A 24,359-nucleotide genomic window follows, 5' to 3' on the forward strand; every position below is an offset into this window, starting at 1 on the left:
ACCAAAATCAATTAAATCAAAATACATAAATTGAATGTGTGTGTGTGTGTGTATATATATCATTTGACTTGTAATATATAATGTATATAACTTATAATATGTATATACTGTATATTCTGATATATTTTATATTTTTGTGTAATTTTTTTGTAAATATTTAAGAACAAACTGCAATAGTGAGTAGTTAAGAGGCAGTAAAACAAATACTACCATGAAAAATAAATACTTTACAATTTTATTATCACTGTTTTTTTTATGGTTCATTGTATGAATGGTACATTTAAAGCAGTATCTAACTTTGGGATAGGGTGGAGGTCAGGTCTCTCTTTCTTTCACCCACTCTCTCTCTCTCTCCTTCTCTCTCTCCCCAAAGCTGCCTGCCTCAGCCACATGATGTATACTAAGCTTCTTGCTGGCCAAACCCACTGTCTAAAAATAAATGTGATATCCATCCCAGACAGAGTGAGTGAGTGTCTCTGTGATGGAGGGAGATAGAGAGAGAAAGGAAGAGACACAGTAAAGCAAATATACATATAACCCAAAGCAAACCACATTGACAGACGCACCAAAGCAGTACCCTGATATTAAATGACATTGTCACATGAAGTTGCACTAAAAAAAATTATACATCCAAATCATACAGTCATGCATTTTAGATGCCAAATCATATCTCCAACACTTTGAACTCTGATGCATATGAGCAAATGTTCCCAGTAAGAGTCTTTGGATTAGGGATGCTGTAATCTCTGCACTGGTTTCAGACAACCAATGTGTGCATGTGTGTGATTTCTTGGACATGGATTACTTCTGACCTGTGTACAAACACAGCTCAATGCTGCCTGCTGCAATATCATCAAGCCTTTCAATAAAGAGATCACGAGTGAATCTGTTTGACTATTGGTGGAAACTAACAAAAAGAACTGTTAGACAAGAAATATTAAGCTTTATAGTTCCATTTATCTCAACATTTAGTCAAAATTGTGATTAGTATAACCGAGACACTCTCTTTTACACAGTTTAGACCATTTCATACTCATTTTACATGTTTATCATTTGTTTGTTGCCGTCGGATGAGTGTACAGAATCCAAACTTGTCTGAGATCCTTTTAGTGCCAGTTGGCATGTTGTATTAGTTGGGATACATACAGTGGCCCAACATAATATTTTTAGGCACTTGTATGGTAATTTATTTTAATGAAAGATAGCATGTTTCAAGCAATACATTTAAAAGAGGATATGAAACGCTAACAAATATCTAAAGGGTAATTAAACGTTAATAGGATAGGTCAGCCAGAAATGAAAATTCTGTCATCATTTACTCACCTTCAAGTTGTTTCAAACCTGTATGAGTTTCTTTCTTCTGCTGAACACAAAAAAAACTATTTTGAAGAATGTTGGTAACCAGACAGTTGACGGTAGCCATTGACTTCCATAGCAGGAAAAAAAATTCAATGTCAAAGTCAATGGTGCCACAAAACTGTTTGGTTACTGACATTCTTCAAAATATCTTCTTTTGTGTTCAACAGAACAAACAAACTCATACAGGTTTGGAACAATTTGAGGGTGAGCAAATGATGCTCATTTTTGGGTGAACTATCCCTTTAATGTAACATGTTCAATGTGATGAAATACACTGGTGGGCTACTTGTGTGAACTTGAGGGAAAACTAGTTTTGAGGGAAAAGTCTAAGAAATTGCTTGCAGATACCTTTTGATTTTATAATTTTCTTCTGATACAAGGGATTTTGTTGTTTTCGGGGTCATTTTACATACAGATCCATCAGTGAATATGCATGAAGCAAGACATCATGTGACAAATATCAACCAAGTCCATAAGAGAAAGTCAGGCAACATACCGGTAGTTGTGTTCCTGGCCCTTTAAATCTATAATTCAGCACTAAATATGCTGTCTAACTCAAATATAATATTTGTATTTCTTTGTCTGAGGAAAAGAGGGTAACGGGGTTGGGGAGTCATATGAGGTGGGGTACATCTAATCAGGAAACCCAGAGGCTGTGGTTTGGGGGAAGGGGCTTGTTTGAGGTAATTACGCTGCCCTCACAGCAGCAGATGGTTTGGGAGGGGAACGGGAGGAAGGTTAATGTTATTAACAAAGCCAAAACTGGTCTGATGCAGGAAATTGGCCACAAGAAAACCAAAAGACTGTTTCCTTTGCTCCTTCTCGCTGACTTCCCCTCAAAATAGTGAAAAGCTCTTTGACTGACTCGGGTAAAAACAATGAAGGATCAAGAGTATTTGATTAATAGCAGCTCACAATGAGATTAAAGTGGGGAGCCCTATACTGTCTAAAGCAGATTTGCAGAAGAGGAATGTTTCACAGGATGTAATTGGCCTCTGCACTTCCTGGTTGAAGCTGGGCCACTAATCTGAGCCTGACCAGGTTAAAACCATTAGACCAGCAGAAGGTCTGCGCCATCTGCACTGAGCTCATAAGAGAATAAGGCCAATGAAGAGAATTGAGGGGGTGCCTGGATGTAGCCTGGCCAATCTGCGTGTGTATACATTCATGATGAAAGTGCTCAAAGCAAAAGAATCAGACCCTCCCCCTGGCAAACAGCCACACGCACTATCCGGGGGAAAAAAAACGGCTGAAGCATGCTGAATGGAAATGAGCATTTTAGGCTTTGGGTAACACACCTGCCCTTTTAAAATGATGGAGCAGCTGGGTTACCGTTGTCCTGCTTAACCAAATGCTAAGCTGATATCAACTACAGGCCACCTGCGGTGCAGACACTATCCATGAGTTGAAAAAGGCACTGCCAGGTGCATCACCTTTCCATGCTGTGCCTGCTAGAATCTAATCAGGATTTTCCAACACATTTGCAGCTTATATATTGCAAAGCATTTTGGGGTTATTACCATCTACGAGTTGTTTAAGAATCTCATATGCGCTCTTGTTAAAGATAAACATTATTTAGACTTTGTTGTCTAAAGCAGGGGGTTTCAATCTTTTAGACACCACAGAATTATGCACTGAAAAAGTAATATCGTCCATCAAACGATATTACGACATTGATATTATAATATCAATTATTTTCTGTTAAGTTACATTATTATGTATTTTTCTACTCACTATAATGTATTGTTAATATTGTTCATTTGTTTTAATCTAGGCTACTTATTTTTTTTAATTATTATTATTATTTTACAGTTTGCCTTAGGGGTCCCTGGACCTCAGTTTAAAAAACCCTGGTCTAAAAGAGGAAAAGTAAATGTTGCTACCCTTTTAAAAACGTACTATGGTGCAGTAATGGTATAATGGTAACTGTCATGGTTTACATGGCACTCCAAAGTATTTCAAAAGAATATCATGACATTGTATTGTCATGGTACATGTCCAAAAACATGGTACATGTTTACTTTACATTCATACTGTCGTGTTTTATGAAAAAGACCCAGTGTGTGTGTGTGTGTGTGTGTGTGTGTGTGTGTGTGTTTCAGATAGGATATTCCCTAAGTTGTTGTGGGGAAGGATGGCAATACAGTTTGTACAGTGTGTGTGTTTGTGTACACGCTTCCAAGAACAACGTATGTATTAAACTGAGGTTAGACCTATGATCGGTTTGCGCCATCTAGTTGTCATTGAATTCTAAAGGAAGAAACAGTAGCCTATGTGACTGCACGCAGGCACACTTTCTCTTTCAATGCCATGCGTTTCACAAAAGTAATACAGTAATAGGCTACATTGAAATACTTTTATTAACATGTCAGAAGAAGATCATTTAAGCTACACATATTCAGAAAACAAGTACAACTCTGATTACCGTATTCAAAAGTTGTCCTTGCGTATTCGTATTTCGTAATGTTCATTACCGTCTTGATTGTGTATCGCATTTTATGTTAATATAATTCTTTAATCAGCATCAATGGCATTTTATTTTCTCACTATATTGTGTGTATTACTGATTTAATATTGATTATAATATTAATAGTTAATATTGTAAGTAACAGTGATGCCAATAAAGTTTAAAATTAATACAAAAATTGTAGGCCTATAACTTAGAGAAAATTTTATTAAAACTAATATAAAATAACCACTCAAAAAAGCATTATTTAGCATTGAGTTACTATAAATTTGTTAGAGCATAAATTTCCTTTTAAGTGCTTTTGTAATTCTCATAGTAAAAAATGGTTAGTAAAACCAGCTATAATACAGTGTAGTTATAAGATACAAATACTACTGTGTAGTATTTGTGCAATAAATGTGTAATATAAACAGAAAGCCTAGTGTGGCTTTAAAATACAACACTAGTGGGAGGCAAAACTCTGTAATCAATCTAATGTGCACGCTTGGTCACGAACATCCACGATACGTAAACAACGCGCGCGGACGCGGGGAATTATGGGATATCTTCCGTCGGCGGCGCGGTGCCGCCATGTCTCCTGAAGATAAACGGCGGCTAGTCGTTTTCTCCGCTGTGGTCTTCTCTTTATTCCTCCTTTTACTCGTTTTGAGCTACATACCAGCTTATTTGTACATACTTTTTATCTGTGTCGTGTCTTGTGTCGTTTATTTTCACAAAGCGGAGGAGCTGCAGCTCTTCGAGAGACTAGGCCTCAATCCTCGCCGTGGACTGAGCGTCCCGCCGGCTCTTTTGCGCTGGTTACCGGGTAGAACTTTGAGCGGTGTCCCGGCCGCAGGCAAAAACAAGATACGTAAAAGTGATGCTAGAAATTCCTTTGCGTCACCCAGCGATAGACATTTTGCAGGCTCGTATTATAGAAGAGACCACACGCTCAGTGACTCGGTGTTCAGCCCTCGGGATATACTCATGGGAAGTTACCTCGCCAAGGCTGAAGAAAGCCCCTCCGCCGCCTTGAGGCCCGCTGGAGGCTCGGGGGCTTTCGTCCACCCCAGAGATCACCTCCGGGAGAGACTCGCCCGACCTAATCATGCTGTGCACACACCTAACAGAAGACTGTCATTCGGGTAAATACTAAATGCTTTGTCTTGTCAGCCAGAAGGCACTTTAGTTTATACTGCTCTTTCTGTTTATGCTCTCACGGTTGATCAGGTATTCTTTACACTATAGCAGTTCACATGTAACGTTAGCGTCTATCAACCTATTGTTTATACACGTTTAGCTTTCTCAGTTGTTCTAACATGTACGTTGTGCCAGTTTTCCCTCCATGATTTGAAATGGTGGGAGTTCCTGGAGCTGGTCAGGCGCACTGCTCCTCCTACACCAGTTTGGACGCCTGACACTACACGTGTAGGGTTGCATAAAGCTTCCAACATAATGTGAAACTGCATTTTGACAGCTTCGTAAACGCACTTGCATCCCTAATATCCTTAACACTGCTAATACTAGGAATTAGAAACATAATGGATTACTTTTTTAGCCAAGCTATCGCCGTTTTCATAGTTTGTATTATGCAATATTACTCAAGTCTATATTAGGATTACAACTTACAAGTATAACAATTTCTCATTTTGTGATCCCCTGATACATAGTGTATGTGCGTGTGTATATATATATATGAAGGGTTCAGATGCAAAAGCCTCTAAGTGCCATCTGAAACTTGTAGAAATTTTTATAATTGTACAAGTATAACAATTTCTCATTTTGTGATCCCCTGATACATAGTGTATGTGCGTGTATATATATATGTGTGTGTGTGTATGTATATATATATATATATATATATATATGAAGGGTTCAGATGCAAAAGCCTCTAAGTGCCATCTGAAATTTTCTTCTAGAATGATAATTTTTATGAAACTAGTATGTTTAAGTTCAGTAATTTCACTTAAATGGCAATGAATATTACCTATTAATTGCCATTTAAGTGAAATTACTGAACTTAAACATACTAGCTTCATAAAAATGATTATTCTAGAAGAAAATTTCAGATGGCACTTAGAGGTTTTTGCATCTGAACTCTTCATATATACACATAATGTATGTGTGTGTGGATATATAAGAAATACTTACTGTGGCTGCCAGTCCATAACATTCTGCCTAAGATTACTTACAGCAAAATGGAAAAATTTGCATGACTTTCTAACATTTACAAATGGAGAACATATCTGTGAAATGTAAGGGAAATGTCTGAGGGAAAACACCACATCTCAAACACATTAAAACATCACAGCTATCTGTCAGAGTATATGACAGGGCAGACCGCTTTAAATTATAGGTGTTATCTGTATCTTGCAAGATATTTTAAAGCCCTTAAAATAAAGCATGTTTAGGACAAATTGGAATGTGCACGTTCCACGCAGCAGCTCACTCTGTGTTCTCCGCTATTTTTAAGATGCACTCATATCAAACTACTGTATATTTATATAAATGGTATTGCCTCATTGCTATCATTGATAAAAAATATTGATATATTGTACATAATTTATATACCACCCAGCCCTAATGTACATAGAACTTTATGCTTTTGTGAAAGATCTTTTGAAGAACTAACTAATTGAAGTTTCGCTATCATCAGGGATCCTGTGGGCACTGCGAGTCGATTCGCCATCACCCCCCACAGACATTACCCCCTTCAGCAGATGGGGACGTCTCCCATTGGAGTGATGCCACCTGCAAAATGGGATGGATTCCAAAAGAAGAATATTCTCACCCAGCGCAATTCGCCTACTGTTCACAGTCCGGTCACAGTGAAGATCGCCAGACCAGACCCCACTCGATCATCATTGTGAGTCACTTCAAATTATGTTGAGTGGATCAAATGCACTAGCATAACAAATGCTTTCGTTTAGTCTAATTAAGAAATCCAATTTGGGATTACGGCAAGATTAAGTTGGAGTGCTTTTTGCATTATCAAGAGAAGTTTGCTTTGCTAATATGTGAACGCTACATTCTGTTTCTAGCTTCAATCACCTGACCTCCCCTGGAGCGGTCACTTCCCCAGGGATTGGAGCACAGACAGACCCCTGCTCTAGAGAGGCTGTTCTGAGCGTGCTCAGAGAGAGCAGAAAGAGAGAGGTTGATGAGGAGGACAAGAGTGCTTCCTCTGGGCAGAAGAGCAAAAGGAGGTATGTGAAGGAAGGAAAGCAACCAAACGAAAGTCACCTTTCTTTTTCCATCACATGATCTTATCATTTTTGAATCTGTTAGTTTATAGCTTTCCATGCTAATAAGAACAATTTAGAACAAAAGGCTTGCTGTTGGTTTTCACAATCTCACTGAATAATTGTCTTGCTTTTATCAGGCGACATGACAGCAGTGAAAGTTCTCAGTCAGCGTTTGAGCCACTTCTTGCAAATGGAGCTCTGTCTCAGCTTGTGCCAAAGTAAGGGAATGTTCACTTTCCTCTGTAATAGTCTACTTCTACATCTGATAAACATTGAGGTTCATCATTACTTTGTCTGATTATGTCTCCTCCCCTCTGCAGACCTGGCAGTATGAAGAGAGGAATGAACTCCTCTGTCAATGAAGAGTCCATTATGAAGCGTTCTCGTACCTCCTCCATCAGCTCCATGAGTGGTGCTCCTGTTCCCAGTGGGGTCCCTGGATCTGTCCGAAATCCCATTCGCAGTTCCTACAGCTCCTCACAGGGTTATCCACAGGTATCTCATTTAACTATTTTTAACTAAGTGTGGTAAATTGAGGAAATATAATGAAAATGATCATATTTAGTAAGTATATCTATGGTTATTGCTTTCATTTTTTGTAGGGGTGCACAGATGTGAACATTTTGGCCGATACCGATAATTCTTTACGTTTGAAAGCCGATAACCGATATATCGGCTGATAAATCTAAATTCAAATTTGTATATACTTTGATAGCCTGAATACAAAAACAAAAGGCTCGCCATTAAAAGCCATGTCCCAAACACATCAACATAAATCAAACATACACAATACAGTCGCCAACTTTGAACCAGTGTAAGATTCCTTAACTTTTAAAATGAATTTTACACTCCAATGGCCAACTTTCTTTATTAAAAAATGGTAACACTTTAAAATTAGGTTACATTTTGTTAACATTAGTTAACATTAAACAACAATTAATGAACAATACTTTTACATAATTTATTAAACTTAGTTAATGTTAAGCTCAACATTTTCTAAGACATTTTTAAGATCCAAAGTTGTATCTGTTAACAGCTGTGAACTAACAAACACAAATATTTTATTAACTAACATTAACAAAGGCTTTTACTCTCTGTTAGTTCATGTTATGTCATGTAAAGTGTTACCAAAAATGTATATTAAATTAAAATAAAATACCTAGATAATGCAAACAAGTCATTGGATAACATTGGGCTGCATATAATAAACAAAAATGCATGTGCCATGGATAAATAAAACGGAATCGCCTCTGCATGGACAATAAGGAAATTATTTTAATCAAACCATATTGTTGATGAAAATAATACAAGAACAAAAAAGTGCTAGTTATTAATAACGCATCAATGTTTTTGAATTTTTTTTTTTTACAATAATAGTTAACTACCTTAATATTAGGCTTGCTGTTTCAAATGACACCATTGCTGTTTGAGCTGCACGCGCAGAAGCTGAAGAGAACGAACGTTAAACTGAATCGCTTTGCTAGAAGGTTAATCAACTCAACGGTTAATGAAAATTGCAACTAACCCCAAAGAATTTACAACTTTTTATTACAATAGTGTATACAATTATAATGATAGGAAATGATGTCCCAAATTCAATCATAGCTTTTAATGTTTTGCATTGCTGTTTGATCGCGCGCGCTGAAGCTGAAGAGAACGAGCACCGGGAAACTGAAGAACTTTTCTAGCGGGTTGTTTAAATCAAAGAAACGCAACCTATCTGAGATAAATCAGATATTTATATTACATAAACTTAATATTACGACTTATATCTGCATAAAATTACGTGAATGCACAAGCGAACTTGATTGTGCTGGTCAGAACGTGTAATCCCTGTTCTGGACGCGCTATTCTTACAACAACGCACTGAAACACGGCAACTAAACCTAGAGAATTCGCAACGTTTTATTAAAATAATGTTCTAATTATAATGGCATGTATATAACAGTCCCACTCATAGTTATAAATGTGCATTGCTGTTTGAGCTGCGCACGCTAAAGATAAAGATGATCACCGGTACAATGGACCACTTGCACTGAGCTTCGTGATGCGTTTCTGTTTGGAAATAGTACGTCACACTTATTTCCAGTTTTGTTTACTTTCAATATACTGTGGTCAATGAATTGAACAAACGCCACAAATTGAGTCTCCGCAATAAGATTTAAAAATGTTGCAATTTTTATTGACGGGAGAAGGTATATTCTGATGTTTACTGTGTGCAGAATTTTCCAAATTTATCAGAACATGAAGTTTTTAATCCAACCCAAGCCGATCTGAGAAAGCAGCGGGTGTTAAAAATACGTCAGTGTTCGTCTAAACTAGTGACCGCAGCGCTGAAGTGTATGAGAACAGATGAATAACATCAGTACGGACATTTATTTATTTGGTTTAAATATTTTAATCATTCTGTGTCATCTTAATCTTTTCACTATTTACATGTTTATGCCCAAAATGCTACGCTGCGTTATTGATTAAATAGCCTAGCCTATTTAACATTGTTACAGGCACCTCGCGAGCATTCATTCATTCATTCAACTATTTTAAAAGACTGGAATAAACACCAGCTCACACAAGCAATCCTTTTAATAGTCAATTTCATTTAAAAATGTAAACCAAAAGGTATGAAATGTCAGAGAAAAAAACTGTTAATGAGAAGACGGGCATATAGGACTGCTGCTGATTAGTGGATAAATATATTTAGCCTATTTATTATTCAGAATGCTCAGTTGGAAAGAAAATATATTTATAGTAACATTTCAGCAGGCTCAAGATAATTAATACAGAGATCATTATGCATTGTTTTAATCAATTGGCAGCCATAAAACAGTGATAATCTGCATTCTCATGTATGTAGGTGCGCTGAACGCTCTAACTAGAAACTCCCGAAATGTACTAATTAGAATGCAGAAGTAGTTGTGCAAATATTCCATTAAGCGCTTTACTGCATCGTTCATTAACTCAGCCAAACGCATGCTATATGAAATTAATCAGAGATATACACAAAATAAACATTAACATTAAGACGTTAAGCTTTAATAACCGTAGACGTGCTCTTTCCGCCACAACGCGCTCGTCGCGCTGAAACACTGGTGAACAAGAATTCACAACATGCTTTTACAGTTGTGCTCTTATTATAATGTTATGAAGCCTATGTGACAGATTTGTGCTGCACGTTGCACTGAACTGCATCTTACTTTTCAAAGTGATTCCAATCATTCAAAACCATCATGGCGAACAGCACGCATCTCTCAACTAAAGTAATTAATCTATTATCTATCGGCTTTGATACATCGGCCTAATTTTACTATAAGATCGATAACATCAAAAATGACCATTTATCGGCCGATATCGATATGTGGTCGATATATCGTGCATCCCTAATTTTTTGTATTCATTGACTCATGTCTTTCAATTTTGTATTTACAGAGAAGAGCAGCATCCAGTCTCAGTCTTTCTCCTTTCACAAGCCCAGGAGGATCTCGGTGTCAGACTCCAGAGAGAGCTGCTAAGAAAGCAAGGTAAAAAAGATTTTAAGAAAATGTCTCTTATGCGCAAAGGCTGTATTTATTTGATCAAAAATGTTAAAAGTTTTCTCTCTCTATACACAGTATATATATATATATATATATATATATATATATATATATGATTGTAAAGCAGTTTAATATGCTTATTAATGTTGTGGATTCTTTGATGAATACAGTTTGAAAGAACAGTGTTTATTTGAAATATTTGTGAACTTAATTGTCATTTGGCTGATTTAATGCTCTCTTGCTGAATAGAAGTATTTATTTCTTTAAAAGAACTTGCTGACCCAAAACATTTAAACTTTTAAAAACTTCCATTCGGTTGTGTAAACACACCTGCCAAATGTCAGATAAACGCATAACTAGTCTGATTATTCAGGGCTTAAGACATTGTTACTGTTATAAACTATTTTGTGTGCTGTAGGGAGGAAGATGCTACTTCACCTAGTTCCACATCCTTTGTAAAAATGGATAAGGTGACAACTGATCCTGCGCCTGCTACAAGTGAGGAAACGTGTTAGCTGTTTCATTAATGCGTTGTTTATGTATTAACTAATAACTCAATATAATACAGCATTGTTTATTAATATAATTAAAATAAGTCAAATTTGTAGATTTACCTTTTTTTTTTCATCAAGAATGCTACAATTTTAATTTGGGTGTGTTTGTACCAGCTAAACTTACTCCAAAATCTGAGGCACCTGTTGCAACATTAACATCAGACTCTGGAGGCAGCAGTGGGAAACGCAAGCGCAAAATCCAGCTGGTCACCACAAACAGAGGAGATCAGATTTCTATGGTAAGTAGCAAAGCTGCTGTAGATGCACATTTCCACCACACATTTGCATAATGGATATTCATCATTGTAACATTGTCTCTGCAGCCACCACCTCCTGAACTAGGATATACGATCACAGTAAAAGATCTAGATATGGAGAAGAAAGCAGCACTCAGCCAGATACAGAAAGTCCTGGAGGAACCTGGTAAGTTCTTTACACTCTTGTTTGAAGTGGCTGTAATAGATGCAACAAAATCAAGTACTTGAAGCAACATCTTTATTTTTTCCAGAGCCAGAGATCCTTCCTCCAGCATCTGAACCCACACCAGCTCCAGTTCCCTCTTTAACCCTGTTTTCCCAGCCAACTCCAACCTCCTCATTCGGGACTGCACCTGCTGTGAGCGCTGCGCCCGCTCTGGTTTCTCTCTCCACACCTTTGCCTGTGACCACACCAGCCACTACTACAACTCCTGCTCCAACTATTGACCTCACCATCACTGTTCCCAGCATGGCCAGTACTGCACCCCTGACTTTCACCTCAGCCCCCTCCATCACTACCACCCCAACTGCCCCAGCTTCAAGCATTTCAAACCCTCTGCTGGAGTCCTTGAAAAACATGAAGAATAATCCTCTTCTCAATGCTTCCACTATGATGAGTACTACTACTGCAGGTTTGTATAAATGATTTTATACTGTTTTTACAGATTTTTTAGCAGCCATTATTTTAGTCTTCAGAAATCATTCTAATATTCTAATTTTGTTTAAACTGTGATGATTAAAGCCATTTAATTAAAATGATCTTTTTTAACATTATAAATGTCTTTACTGTCACCTTTGATCAATGTACTGATACATGTACTTTAACATGAACTGTTATGTGTCTGTCACTCCATATGCAGCTCCAGCAGTGTCTGTGTACAGTCTTTCTACACCTGCTGTTTCCACAAACTCTAGCAGTGGATTTGTCAAATCTGAGTCGGGCCTTGCCACTCTTCAGACCTCATTCACTGCCCCATCCTCCATATCATCACCTGCCTCCAAGCCAGCCACCTCCATGCCCTCTGCTTTCGCTCAGATCTTGGCCCAACCTCTTCAATCCTCACCAAGCACGCCATCCCTGGGCGGAGGAGGCAGCCTTTTCAGTTTGATCAAACCTGTGGCCACACCTGCATCTGAGCCTCCTAAATCTACAGTTGCTGCACCTAAAACCACGGTTGCATCAGTCAACAGCATTAGCAACCCCCTGTTGTCTGGCTTTAAGCCCATTTTCAGTGCAGCAAGCACCACCCCTGCTTCCACAGCTGAGGTCAAAACTACCCAGCCCACCTTCAAGCCTATATTTGGCAGTACCACAGGAAGTGGTATCAGTTCCTTTGGGCAGACAGCCACACCGACGACATCAACCCCTGCTGCTCCGGCCGTACAGAACAGTGGGATGTTATTTGGTGGACTAACCAGTACCCAGCCAACAATGGCGTCCGCTGCTTCTGCAGCCCCGGCCACACAGACTCCCTCCCAGTCTCTGTTTGGAAGCTGGACTGCAACCACCACATCCGCTCCTGCCACAAACGCCACGTTCCAGTTTGGAGCGCCATTGACCACAACGGCCGCCCCTGTGTTAAACACCAACACAGCTAGTGCCGGTGGCACCACCTCTGCTTTTCAGTTCGGCGGAGCAAAACCTGCGCCCACACAGCAGGCTCAAAGCACGTTCGCATTTGGCCAGCTGCCCACGAACCAGAACTCCACATCTGCTCCGTTTGGTGGGTTTGGCATGACCAGCAGTGCCACCACTTCCTCGGAGGCATCCACAACACAAACCACTTTCGGGAGCTCAACCTTCACTGCATCTACAACCTTCCCAGGATCCACACAGCAGGCCCCTGCTGCTCCAAAACCTTTCACATTTGGGCCCAGTGGTGGAAGTAGCGGCGCAGCACCATTTGCGTTTGGAGCCGCTGCCAGCACAGTAGCGCCTGCATTTGGGACTAACAGTCAGCCTACATTCGGTGCAGCATCATCTGGCTTCTCTTTTGGAAACACCACCACCCCTTCTGCGGCTCCTGTTTTTGGGGCCTCCACACAGACTGTGGCCTCTCTCCCTGGCCCAGCTCCTACGTTTAGCTTCGGAGGCGCATCAACAGGCACTCAAAACGCTGCTCCGAGTACTCCAGCGCCTCCTGCGTCTGGAGGATTTAACTTTGGGGCCTCACTCTCAGCAACACCATTTGGAACCCCTGGGCCTGCAGTTCAGACACCAGGGTTTTCCTTTGGAGCCAACAACACGGATAACAAGCCTGCTTTTGGTAAGTGTTTGTGACAAAGGTCAGAAGGTCATATTTGCATAGTGTATAAGTGTATAGTGCTTCATTCAGGACACAACTATAGTTTTTCTGTTAACCCAGAATGCACTGTTGGTTACCGTGGTTACTACCTTTTTAACAATGTTTTAAAACCAAATTCAGTTTTAATTTTTTCGTATTAATTAATTGATTTGAAATGCATTTCTAATTTAGTACTACAGGATCTGGCATTAGTTTAATTTAATCATATTACTATCGTTTTGCATTCAGAAGTGCAGTTACTAATGTTTATTTATTGGAAACTTGACAGAAAAGCACTTAGCTTGAATTCAGATACAGATAAAAATGAACTTTTATTAACAACAGTAATGTGTAGTATTCTACTCTTATTAAATGTACCATTATACTGAACTGTCTTTTTAAACAAAAACAAAAAATAAGGGTTTGTTTGCCACAGTGTTTTTTTTTTTTTTTTTTTTTTTACAAATCACATTAAAATGGGATAATATTGTTTTATTAAGTGCTAAAAAAAGGCAAAAAGGTCGCAAAATGCAACCATTTGGTTGCAGTCTGGAGCACTATGTTCTCTCATCATTCCTGTTTTCTAACACACACTCACCGTGTTCGGCATGGTCTTGAGGCTATCGGAACAGAAAAGAAAGCTGTTGCTCTCCGATATATAACCTACATACTCATTCATTAGGCTGAAATGTGAAGTGTATAATTTTACATTTTACAGTTAGGATGTTACCATAGACATTGGTGGAGTTCAAGAAGAATATTGATACCTAAACAACATTACGGTTGTTTCTATTCTAATATCGATTTTATTTAATTTTTTTACTATTTTCGTGCTATTTCCAAAACATTTTAGAAGAGAAATTCTCTATACACATACACTCTTTATTTACAGCCAATGTGATGTACAAATTTGCTGAAATTTAAAAATGAATGTATTTGTTAGTATTGGTTTAGAATTGGTAAATGTTTGAGGTATTTAATAATTTGGCTAAATCACAGTAAAATGGTCATCTTACATTCTCCTTGTTTGTCTTGTTATCTTAGGAACATCTACTCCTGCTTTTGGTCAGGCACCTGCAGGAATGCAGATGCCGTTTGGCAGTCCTGGAACCCCAGGATTTGGAGCAATGGGCGCCTCCCCGTTTGGTAAGCAACAAATGACTTTCACATTTAAAAAAATGTTTTTATATTAACCTGGGTCTATTCTATCTTTTCTCTTTTAATGCTTTTTATTTTATTAAATGTTTTATCTTTTAGGTGCTTCACCAGCCTTCTCTATCGGAACGGGATCCAAGTCCTCTGGGGCTCGTCGATTACAGGCCCGTAGGCAGCACCCGAGGAAGAAGTAACATGGCTGATGCGAGTCCTGTCCCTTTCATTATTGTCAAATGGACTCTGTTACTACTCCTCCGGCTGTCCCACCTGCCCCAGACACTGCTGCTACTGCTGCTGGTCCAAACACAACAAGGCTGTCAGTCAGACCTCATCTCTACAACCCTCCAGACTGCCAGGGCTGGTCAGGTGTGTAGGATCAAGGCTCAGGGGGTGTCGATTTTTAGAGTACCGGGCAGCCCCATCTCTGCTGTTGGGTGCGCCCACCGAGACTCATCACAACCTCGCTAATGGAGTCTGGAAATGTCTGATGAGGACGTCTGGTGTTGGGGAAGGATGGCGAACAGGAGCGAATTATACTTGAAAGAAAAAGAGACTTTCAAATCTGGACACTCACATGAATTTCAGTCCAGGCCTGTTGGATGAAACAGAATCTTATTTTTGACTTTTTAGTTTTTGGTCAAGAAATCAGATGCTCTTTATTTTAAATCCAGTGAAAATATATATATACCTTTTTTTTTTTCTTGCAGTTAGCATACATTTGTCATTTCATCATGCTTAGCAGAGTCTTCACAATTTTTTGTTAAGCCTTCAAAGCGTGATTATTTTTCCTGTTCCGTTAAAAAACCCTTTTTTTCTTTTTTTTGCCTGAGTGATCTGCATAATAAACAATTACATTTTACACTGATTTTTCTGCACGTTTCTTTAAGAGAAGCAGTTTACACAAAGATCTTGTCTGTTTTCCTGCATACGTTGAACTTCAGTCTGTTTAAAACCAAAGCTAATGTTTCAGTGTGACGCTCCTCTCTCCGCCACACCATTGGCCGTTTTACTACCTCTCCATTTTAAACGTGCATCTGTGTCCCAGCTGAATTGGTTTACTCTGCCTCATTCGAATTACTGTTAATTATACTCTTAAGTCGGCACTTCTCGCAAGCATGTAGGCAAAACCTTGTGTTCCTAGTATATCTGTTGCACCTGCCATCAGTGTGTTTGGCTGTCAGGCACTGGATGTTGCTCCCATAACAGTCTCATTTTATTTCCAGAATTTTTTTCTAACACTTTCATTGCTGTGTGCCTTAGTGTGTTTTGCTTATGGTTGCATATTATGGATGTTGGATTTATACTCTTGAGACACGGATGCCTGTTTTTCGTAATGATGTGTAAGAGCATTTTAGATGATTTAAAAGAATATGATCTCAAGTTCAATTATTTTTGATTACTGACTAAAGAGATTTGGTCCAACTTCAAACTCTGTAGAAGAGCAGCTTTGAGTGAAAGTGCAAAATAACTTGTTCACATATGTTTTGGAAATAAACATTTGACTGTGATCAATTGAAAGTGCAAAAAATAAAATTGAAAGTGCCCCTAAAAATGTGTGAATTTCAGGAATGTAGAGAATTGCGGATTGTTGGTTTAAAATTTTTTTTTTTTTTTGCTCATTCACCTTCAGACCTGATTTATCCTAGAGAGGCTTAAATGCTATTTATATTTAACTTTTTTCCTTGTTTTTATTTTATTTTTTTGTGCATGTATACCATTACTGAATTGTGAATCATTCCTGGCTTTGTATGAATCCTATGGTTTGTGCATGCTTGTGATGTTTTGAAATACCAAGATATAGCAAATATTCAACCTGCGTTTGAAACGGCATGTCTTAAGAACGTTCCTGAATCAGAATCTTAACATATTCTCAGGCCTGTTAAGTAAATGAGCTGTGTAATATGATTTGATGATTTCAGTCAGTATACAATGTTGTATATTCACAAAACACTGGATTTATTAGTACGTCAATGCACAAATATGGAAGCACAAAACCACCATTTTAGGGTTTTTGTATTTTTGTTCACCCCTCAAAATTCTTTGACCCAAAAAATACATAATTGGGGACAGCAAATGTTTTTATAATGGTGCAGCCATCCTAGTCCCCTTTGCATGCAATTCCTCATGTAGGTCTTTACATAATTTGTAACCACATTTTTGAAGTATCCTCATGCCCAGACTGATGCAAGGAGGCATGGGACCAGGCTTTCTGTTTATTAGAAAGCTGTACCAAATACAAGTGAGATGTGTAGACTGTTGAGAAAATGAGATGTGTGCTGGATATCTCAAGCTGTGAACGTTTGAGAGCAGTTGTACCTAGTTGTTTGTTTTTAAGATGTTGCTATAAGTGAATGCTCACAGTTTGTGTGTAAATGACCCTTCCCACTAACCCTCAAAGCGTGAGTGGATTTCTGGATGAAGCGGCACACGGATTGTGTTGTGTCTGCTTAAATGCTCTGATAATGAGATGCTGGTTTTGAATAAAAATGGATAAAAAGTTGATTTGCAGTGGATTTAAGTTGCACTCATTGTGTTCAATGCATGACGGGTCATTCCCACATTTCTATTCAACCTCTGTATACATGAATGTATTTGCAATTAATCTAAAACTGAAATCTGACGTGAAATTAACTTTATATAGTTTATCACATTTCAATCAAAGCAGGGGTCGGTGACCAGTGGTAGTTTAGCTGAGCAGAGAATGTTTTCATTTTCACCATACTAAAAGTCCTCTAACTTCAGGTTTCTTGCTTTTTGTGTTTCTTTCTGTTTCTCCTTTTCTTCTTTGAGCTTGGATTTGCAGGTTGTTCGTTTGCAGTCTGCGAGGTCTCTTGTTCCTCGTCAGATGGACTGGATTGTGGTGTGTCCTGCTTTTCCTCACCACCAAATGGCAATGTTGTGCTGTGACGATAACAAAATCACATTAATAAAACCAAAACAAGGCTGACAAGAACATATTCAGGTCTTATTTGACCATCAAATATAATTGTGACATTTTCATGACCATTAAGAAATAATGAGAAAAATAAGATATTTAAATTGTAATATACATATAAACATAATGTTAAAGAGGTTGGGAGTCAGTACGATTTTGTTTGAAAGTTATTCATACTTTTATTCAGCAAAGTTACTTTAAATTAACCAAAAGTGACAGTAAAGATATTTATAATGTCACAAAAAAATTCTATTTCAAATCAATTTTTTCAACTTTCTATTCATCAAAAGATTATCACAGCTTTCACAAATATTCATCAAAAAATATTGGGGGGAAAAAATGTATCACAGCTTCCACAAAAATAAGGTTTTCAACATGAAAATAAAGTGTTTCTTGAGTAGCAAATCAGCATATTAGAATGATTTCTGTAGTATCATGTGACACTAAAGACTGAAGTAATGACACTGAATGTATATATATTTCACAATATAACTGTTTTGACTATTTTTGATCAAATAAATGCAGCCTTGAGAGACTTACCAACTAACCAACCCTAAACTTATTAACAGTAGTATTTTTATTTATTAATTTATCATACGTCACGACAGTATTTGCAGTACAGCCTTTAATTTACACTGATATAATGAATAAGAATTTGCATCTGAACAGCATGATTCTCATCACTGTATTACAGTAATTGGTAATCAATTAGAATCACAACTGATAATTAGATTTTCAAACTCAAAAGTCCTAAATAGCCCAAAAACAGGCTTTTCAACCAAAGCTTTTTTTAAATTTTATTATGGGGTGAAAAATAACAAACAAAATCAAAAAATATTCCAGATATATAGCCAATAGCCACACATATAGTAGTCATCATTAATCTTACATCACTGGGAGGTTCTGTCCTTCTGTCTGTAGGGGACGTCTCTCCAGCATGGCCACAAAGAAGCCATGCGTCCGTGTTTTTGCTGTGCTCGCACGAAGGCACTGGGTGAAAGGGTCGTGACCCCTCTCGTGCCAGTTCGGAAGAAGATGGACAAGTCTACAAGCAAAGCAAAACTCTCAAAAACTGTCCTCATACTGTTGTGATACTTTATTTCAGACCCAGAGGGATCCATAATACAATACAAATGTGAAACACATATTGAATGATTCTGTCTGAGTTTCTGACCTGAATCCAGGGTTGTGCTGTAAGCAGGCCGACACAACCTCCTCGTTCTCCTGTGTGTGAATGGAGCAGGTGGAATAGACGACGCGCTGTACCTGAGGAAACTGCAGCGCGTGGTTGAGACAGTGCAGCTGAAATGCAGCCAGCGCCTGCAGACGCCCGTCCTCCTGCGGCTCGGACACCTCATCTCGTAGGCAAACCATCCCTGAGACAAACAAGCACAAGTGTAAGGCGGTTTTTTACAGGTTCAAGTGAACCAATTCTGATTTTTCAGACAGATCGGATATGACCTACGTACACGTAAGCAGGAAAAAAGCACATGGATTCCGATATTCTCAAGTCATTTTCAATCAATGATTTGTATTATCATCTTGTCATCTTATCATTTACTCCAACTCTAAGCGAACTCTCTGCTCCTCACCACGGCGCTTCTCAGGTGCTGCGAGCAAATCACTCCGCAGAAGTAGCAGTGCTTCACTTTCTGAGAATATAGTTCCCAGTATGTATGCGGTTAGAAGATGGCTGTGTCTCATGTGACCTTGTTATTCGTACACGCTGTGACTATACAAATCACAACATGTAAATAGGAAAATGTTTCCGTTATTTTGTCACTTATAGGGAGCATTATGCTAGCTGGAGCTGTGTACCTTCAGTCTTTGTGCTAAGCTAGGCTAGCGGTGGTGTGTCAGACAGAGTTACGGCACGCACGGAGATGAAAAGGGTATGTATGGACTTATCTAACTCTGGGGGATACGGTGAATAAGCTAATGTCCCAAAAAGTCGGCGTGTTCATTTAAGCTTTTCCGGGTCAGTACATCTACTTTAGGTTGTTTCGCACATTTCGCCATGTAAATGCAGATATCGAATATGGGTCACTTTTAAAAGGAGATGTAAACTGGTCGTCAAAGAGTTTTCTATTTTGAATATGGTCAACAAATCAGAATTGGGCATCAAGACCTGCAGTGTAAATGCAGCCCAAACGGCAAATATCTAAAACATATATCAAAACAAGATATATCACTGATGCAGTTATTCATTTATACAATATAATTACCTGATCCACTGCAGGAGGGGTCCAGAAGGATGTACTTGACTTCCTTGTACTCTGAGCTCAGTGGATCTACTTTCAGAAAATCCTGATTGGCCAGCTGATGACATGTGACCCCAGCACGGAGGAGAAGAGTGCTCATGGTGGACAGGCGTTTTGCATCAAGATCGAAGGCAAACAACTTCCTGTTGTCCATTTAGAAAATAAATGAAATAAATGAAAATATAAATTAAATAAATTAATAAAAATGTAAATATTTAATTTATTTAATTATATACAAATATTCATTTATAATTGTATTAATTTTTTAATTAATTAATTAACAAAGTTTATATATATATATATATAGTAGTCAACATTTGAAGTGGATCAAAAAAGTTCATCAAAGTTGTCCAAAGATAAGAATGGGTATTGTTCAAAATTAATTTAGATTTGATGAAAGGTTTTGATCCACTTCAAATGTTGACATATATATATATATATATAATGGATTATGTCCAGACGTTTATACTTCAGTGTTAGATAGTCAGATGCTGTACCCTTTATTTTTCATTATGGCGGCTAGATGGCTGGTTTTGTTTCCTGGAGCTGCACAGGCATCGATGACGTGACTGCCAACTGGAGGGTTTAGGAGGAAAGCAGGAAGACAGCTGGCCTGCAAAACATTTAATATGAACAGAGAGCAAAATAACATGAGGTTCAAGTCATCTAACAAACAAATGTAGGTGTAGTGTAACGTTTTACCTTGTCCTGCAATATAATGTGTCCTGCTTTATAAAGGAAGTGATTGTGGAAGTCTGTTTTTGAACTGAAAACCAGAAGATCTTTGAGATGAAGATCACACAGAAATGTTTTCCCAGACAGATGATCAAGATCCTCAAGCCTGAGATGATGAAACACGAAACAACAGATCAAAAATACTTCATTTGAAATGCGGTTTCATGTCCTTCTAAAGTCATATGCGGGAGAATTTTGTGACGTGCAGAGGACAGCTTACCGCATTGTTGTTCCTTGATATGAAAATCCCTCTCTTTTTAAATAGTCAATGACGTCATCAAGGGTTGTTTTCAGCGTGTTCACTCGCACATAGCGAGGAATTATATTACCTAAAGAGACAGAACATGCAAATGAACATTAATGGTATCTCCAAAAATCTATAAATAGCTTTGTCAAAGGCTAAACTGTGTAATTTTAGGTCTTTTTTTTTTTTTGTTTACATAATGTGTGTATATTATCTTTTTGTATATATACATACACACATATTTATTAGTATACAAACACACACACACATATTATATAAACTTTTATGTTAGATTTGACAGCACAAATATATGTACACAATTAAAAATAATATAATAGCCTCTACATGAACATCATAACCAATACATTATTTTACTAATTCAATCAAATGACGACATTCATACAAATAATTGATGCCAACATTACCTTGAGTCTGCTGGAAACCAGAGGGAAGCAGGTCCTGGTTTCGACTCACTTTCTTTTTCACTTTGATTCTTGCCAGGGCAGATTGTAATCTGGAGCGATGCTTCATCATCATGGTCTTCCAGGCACCTCCACATTTCACCCCACGGCCGATGAGCAGGTCATACACCAGCACCTGTTGTACACACAATGACACATCTGTGACGACACTGATCAACACAGGCATGTGCTTCACAAGTGACGATTAAAGTAGAGATGTTCACTTTGGCTAAATGGATCCGGAGTTTTGTTTCTTTCAGAAGCTTGGTGCTGTTGATGATCTCCTGCAGAACTGATGAGTATTTCTGTGTTTCACACACAAGTGCAAAGAGTTGCTTGATATTCTGAAGAAAAGACAAAAAAAGTTGTTGTTTTTTTTACGGGAATCCAGCATAATATTTGTTATTATAATTTTAAAAACATTATAGTCCCCATAAAGAGTAAACAAACATAACCATGTCATGTTTAGTAAAAAAAAAAAAACGTCGTGACGTCATTTTAACTCGACTATTTTGTCCCAATAAGCTTTAAACTAGGGCTGTCAAATGATTAATCGCATCCAAAATAAAAGTTTGTTTTTACATAATATATGTGTGTGTACGGTGTATAATTATTTTCTATATATAAATACACACACACATGCATGTATATATTTAAGAAATATTTGCATGTATATACTGTGTATATATATTTATATTATATATAATTTATATTATATATAAATATTTTATATATAAATAACACATTTTTCTTAAATATGCATGTGTGTGTATTTATATAGAGAAAATAATTATACTCCATACACACACATATATTGTGTAAACACAAACTTTTATTTTGGATGCGATTAATCGTTTGACAGCCCTACTTTAAACCTAAAATATGCAAGTCTTTTAATCTTTTCCTTTGATATGTAATCTTTTCTGATTAGTTATACTCCTGTCTTATCTTTTTTTCGTTTATTTGTTCTACATTGTGACTGTTTATATAATGTTCTCAATAAAAAAAGCTTTAAACCTAAGTATACTTGATTACCAAGGAGACAACAATGTAAATAAAACGCACGCTTGAGATAAAAAAACGAGACATATGTGAAGAAAACAAGGTAAATATCAATTGTAAAACAGAAATTGTACTTAAAATTTGTTCAATTAAGCAATATTTGTCACAAGTACACATACTTGAGACACCCAATTATGCCTTATAGTGACTTAATTATAATTATAATATATCAGCACTTACTTGAAATTTACTGTCATAAACCAGAGTTTTCACAGCACCCTTTTTCTGCTCCACTTTCTCAAGAATCTCTGCCGCTTTCATATAAAGTGCCATGATTAAAATAACACTAGCGCTTTACAGTTAAATGAACACACGTAACTTAATACATTCACAAATAACTAAATCTAGTGTCTTTATCCAGTCAATTTCTCTTGCTGTAATGGAGAAAAGGCAGTACCCACGTTTTCATATTTGCCTGGTTAGTTTTCGCAGCGTTTTTCGACAGTACGGAACGTCTTACGATAACTGTAGTACTGATGAATGCCCACTAGGGTGCGCCAAAGACAATTGAACAACTATTCGTAGTTATTGCCAAACTTCAAGAATTGATCTAATGTATTTATGTGATTAATAAACGCGCTTAGAAGTAACTTTTAAAGTATTCAATGTGAACCATGCAGGTTTTTCTATTAAACTGATTGAGATATTAACATCTTCACCCAAGTGCTCTCTCTCATACACATCTGAGTTGATCATTACTAAACTGACGCCCTCGAACATTACGCTTATGCATGAAACCCATTCAGCATCCTGTGAACTATTGTCCTCCTCACGTGTGAATAATCCCGTCTTTGGATCCACTTTAATTCCTCTTGAAGACAATAAAATAGCAATGGACGTCTCTAGTGAGTTTCACTTGAATGCAAATGTAATTTAACATAGGAAAGCCTTCTTATGAAATAGTTGTATCATAGGCTACACCAGGCAAATGATATAGTGAGAATATGGAGCTCATACTCCAGGAGGAAAAAATCACCTCAGCCAGTCAACAGAAGTCATATAGAAGATTGTGTACAACCGTTTTTTTTTTGTTGTTGTTTTTTTTTCAGCTAATGGCTTTAGAAATTCATGTATCAAATATGTAGCCTACTGTAGGCGGCTTATGGTTAAAAAGGCAAACATTCCTATGGGTTAAAAATCAACGAAATACCACCTACTTGGCTTTTTTAAAACCAGGGGGAAAGATTGGTCATTTCTTTAAGATTAATTACCTTATAATCCATTGAATGGATCTTAAAAATATTCAGCATGACTCACTGTTACCTGTGCATTGCATGAAAACATTGTGGTGCAAGGTCTGGTGGATGTAAACTTAATAAGGTCATTGTAAAATGAGTTAATGTTACCCTGAAGCTACAACTAAACTGTCATTTAGATTAACTTCAACTGAGTTCACGCATACTTGAACCTCCGGCTAATATAAACGCTTCTATGACTAGGTTCAATGATTTTTAACATTCCACACGGCTCATTTTAGCCGTATCGCATAACCAGGTCATTGTTGAGTAATCCTAGAAAACATGTATATTTCTTTGGGGGTTAAGAGACAATCTTCACATTCTTGTTATCTCAGGTTATAAAGGTGTTGGGTGATAACCAGCATTCCTTGAGCTTGGATAACCGTGTCGAATACAATTCCCAGCCTTTCTGAGCAGAAATCTGAGATGTTTGTAACTTCTGGTGCTGTATTAGATGTAGTGAAGTTGAAAAAGTGGATAAACAGTGCTTTATAGGCGTCACCAATGCCCTTTAGCATATAAATGGGCATATGTGTCATACGACTAGATCGGGCAATTGACTCTTTGCCGTGTTCCTGGCTTAGGAAAT

The 24,359-nt window shown here is 37.6% G+C and overlaps 2 protein-coding genes across 2 annotated transcripts; one reads left to right on the forward strand and one right to left on the reverse strand.

Annotated features, from left to right (window-relative positions):
* Positions 1-4,348: 4,348 nt before the first annotated feature.
* On the forward strand, positions 4,349-17,335 carry pom121 (POM121 transmembrane nucleoporin). The gene is made up of 13 exons (XM_079861947.1): positions 4,349-4,950; positions 6,462-6,671; positions 6,847-7,011; positions 7,188-7,268; positions 7,371-7,545; positions 10,477-10,568; positions 11,002-11,081; positions 11,252-11,376; positions 11,461-11,560; positions 11,646-12,026; positions 12,255-13,661; positions 14,724-14,825; positions 14,937-17,335. Exons 1-13 carry the CDS (start codon positions 4,397-4,399, stop codon positions 15,026-15,028), a joined length of 3,564 nt encoding a protein of 1,187 aa, XP_079718073.1. The 5' UTR covers positions 4,349-4,396; the 3' UTR covers positions 15,029-17,335.
* A 1-nt stretch (position 17,336) lies between these two features.
* nsun5 (NOP2/Sun RNA methyltransferase 5) lies at positions 17,337-23,259 on the reverse strand. The gene is made up of 10 exons (XM_079861948.1): positions 22,713-23,259; positions 21,695-21,814; positions 21,435-21,606; positions 20,986-21,094; positions 20,733-20,871; positions 20,528-20,643; positions 19,995-20,173; positions 18,944-19,145; positions 18,659-18,814; positions 17,337-17,735 (listed from the first exon to the last, which is right to left on the reverse strand). Exons 1-10 carry the CDS (start codon positions 22,803-22,805, stop codon positions 17,573-17,575), a joined length of 1,449 nt encoding a protein of 482 aa, XP_079718074.1. The 5' UTR covers positions 22,806-23,259; the 3' UTR covers positions 17,337-17,572.
* Between the last annotated feature and the right edge of the window lie 1,100 nt (positions 23,260-24,359).

Source organism: Squalius cephalus (assembly GCF_949319135.1).
Source record: "Squalius cephalus genome assembly, chromosome: 24".
Classification (NCBI taxonomy): domain Eukaryota; kingdom Metazoa; phylum Chordata; class Actinopteri; order Cypriniformes; family Leuciscidae; genus Squalius; species Squalius cephalus.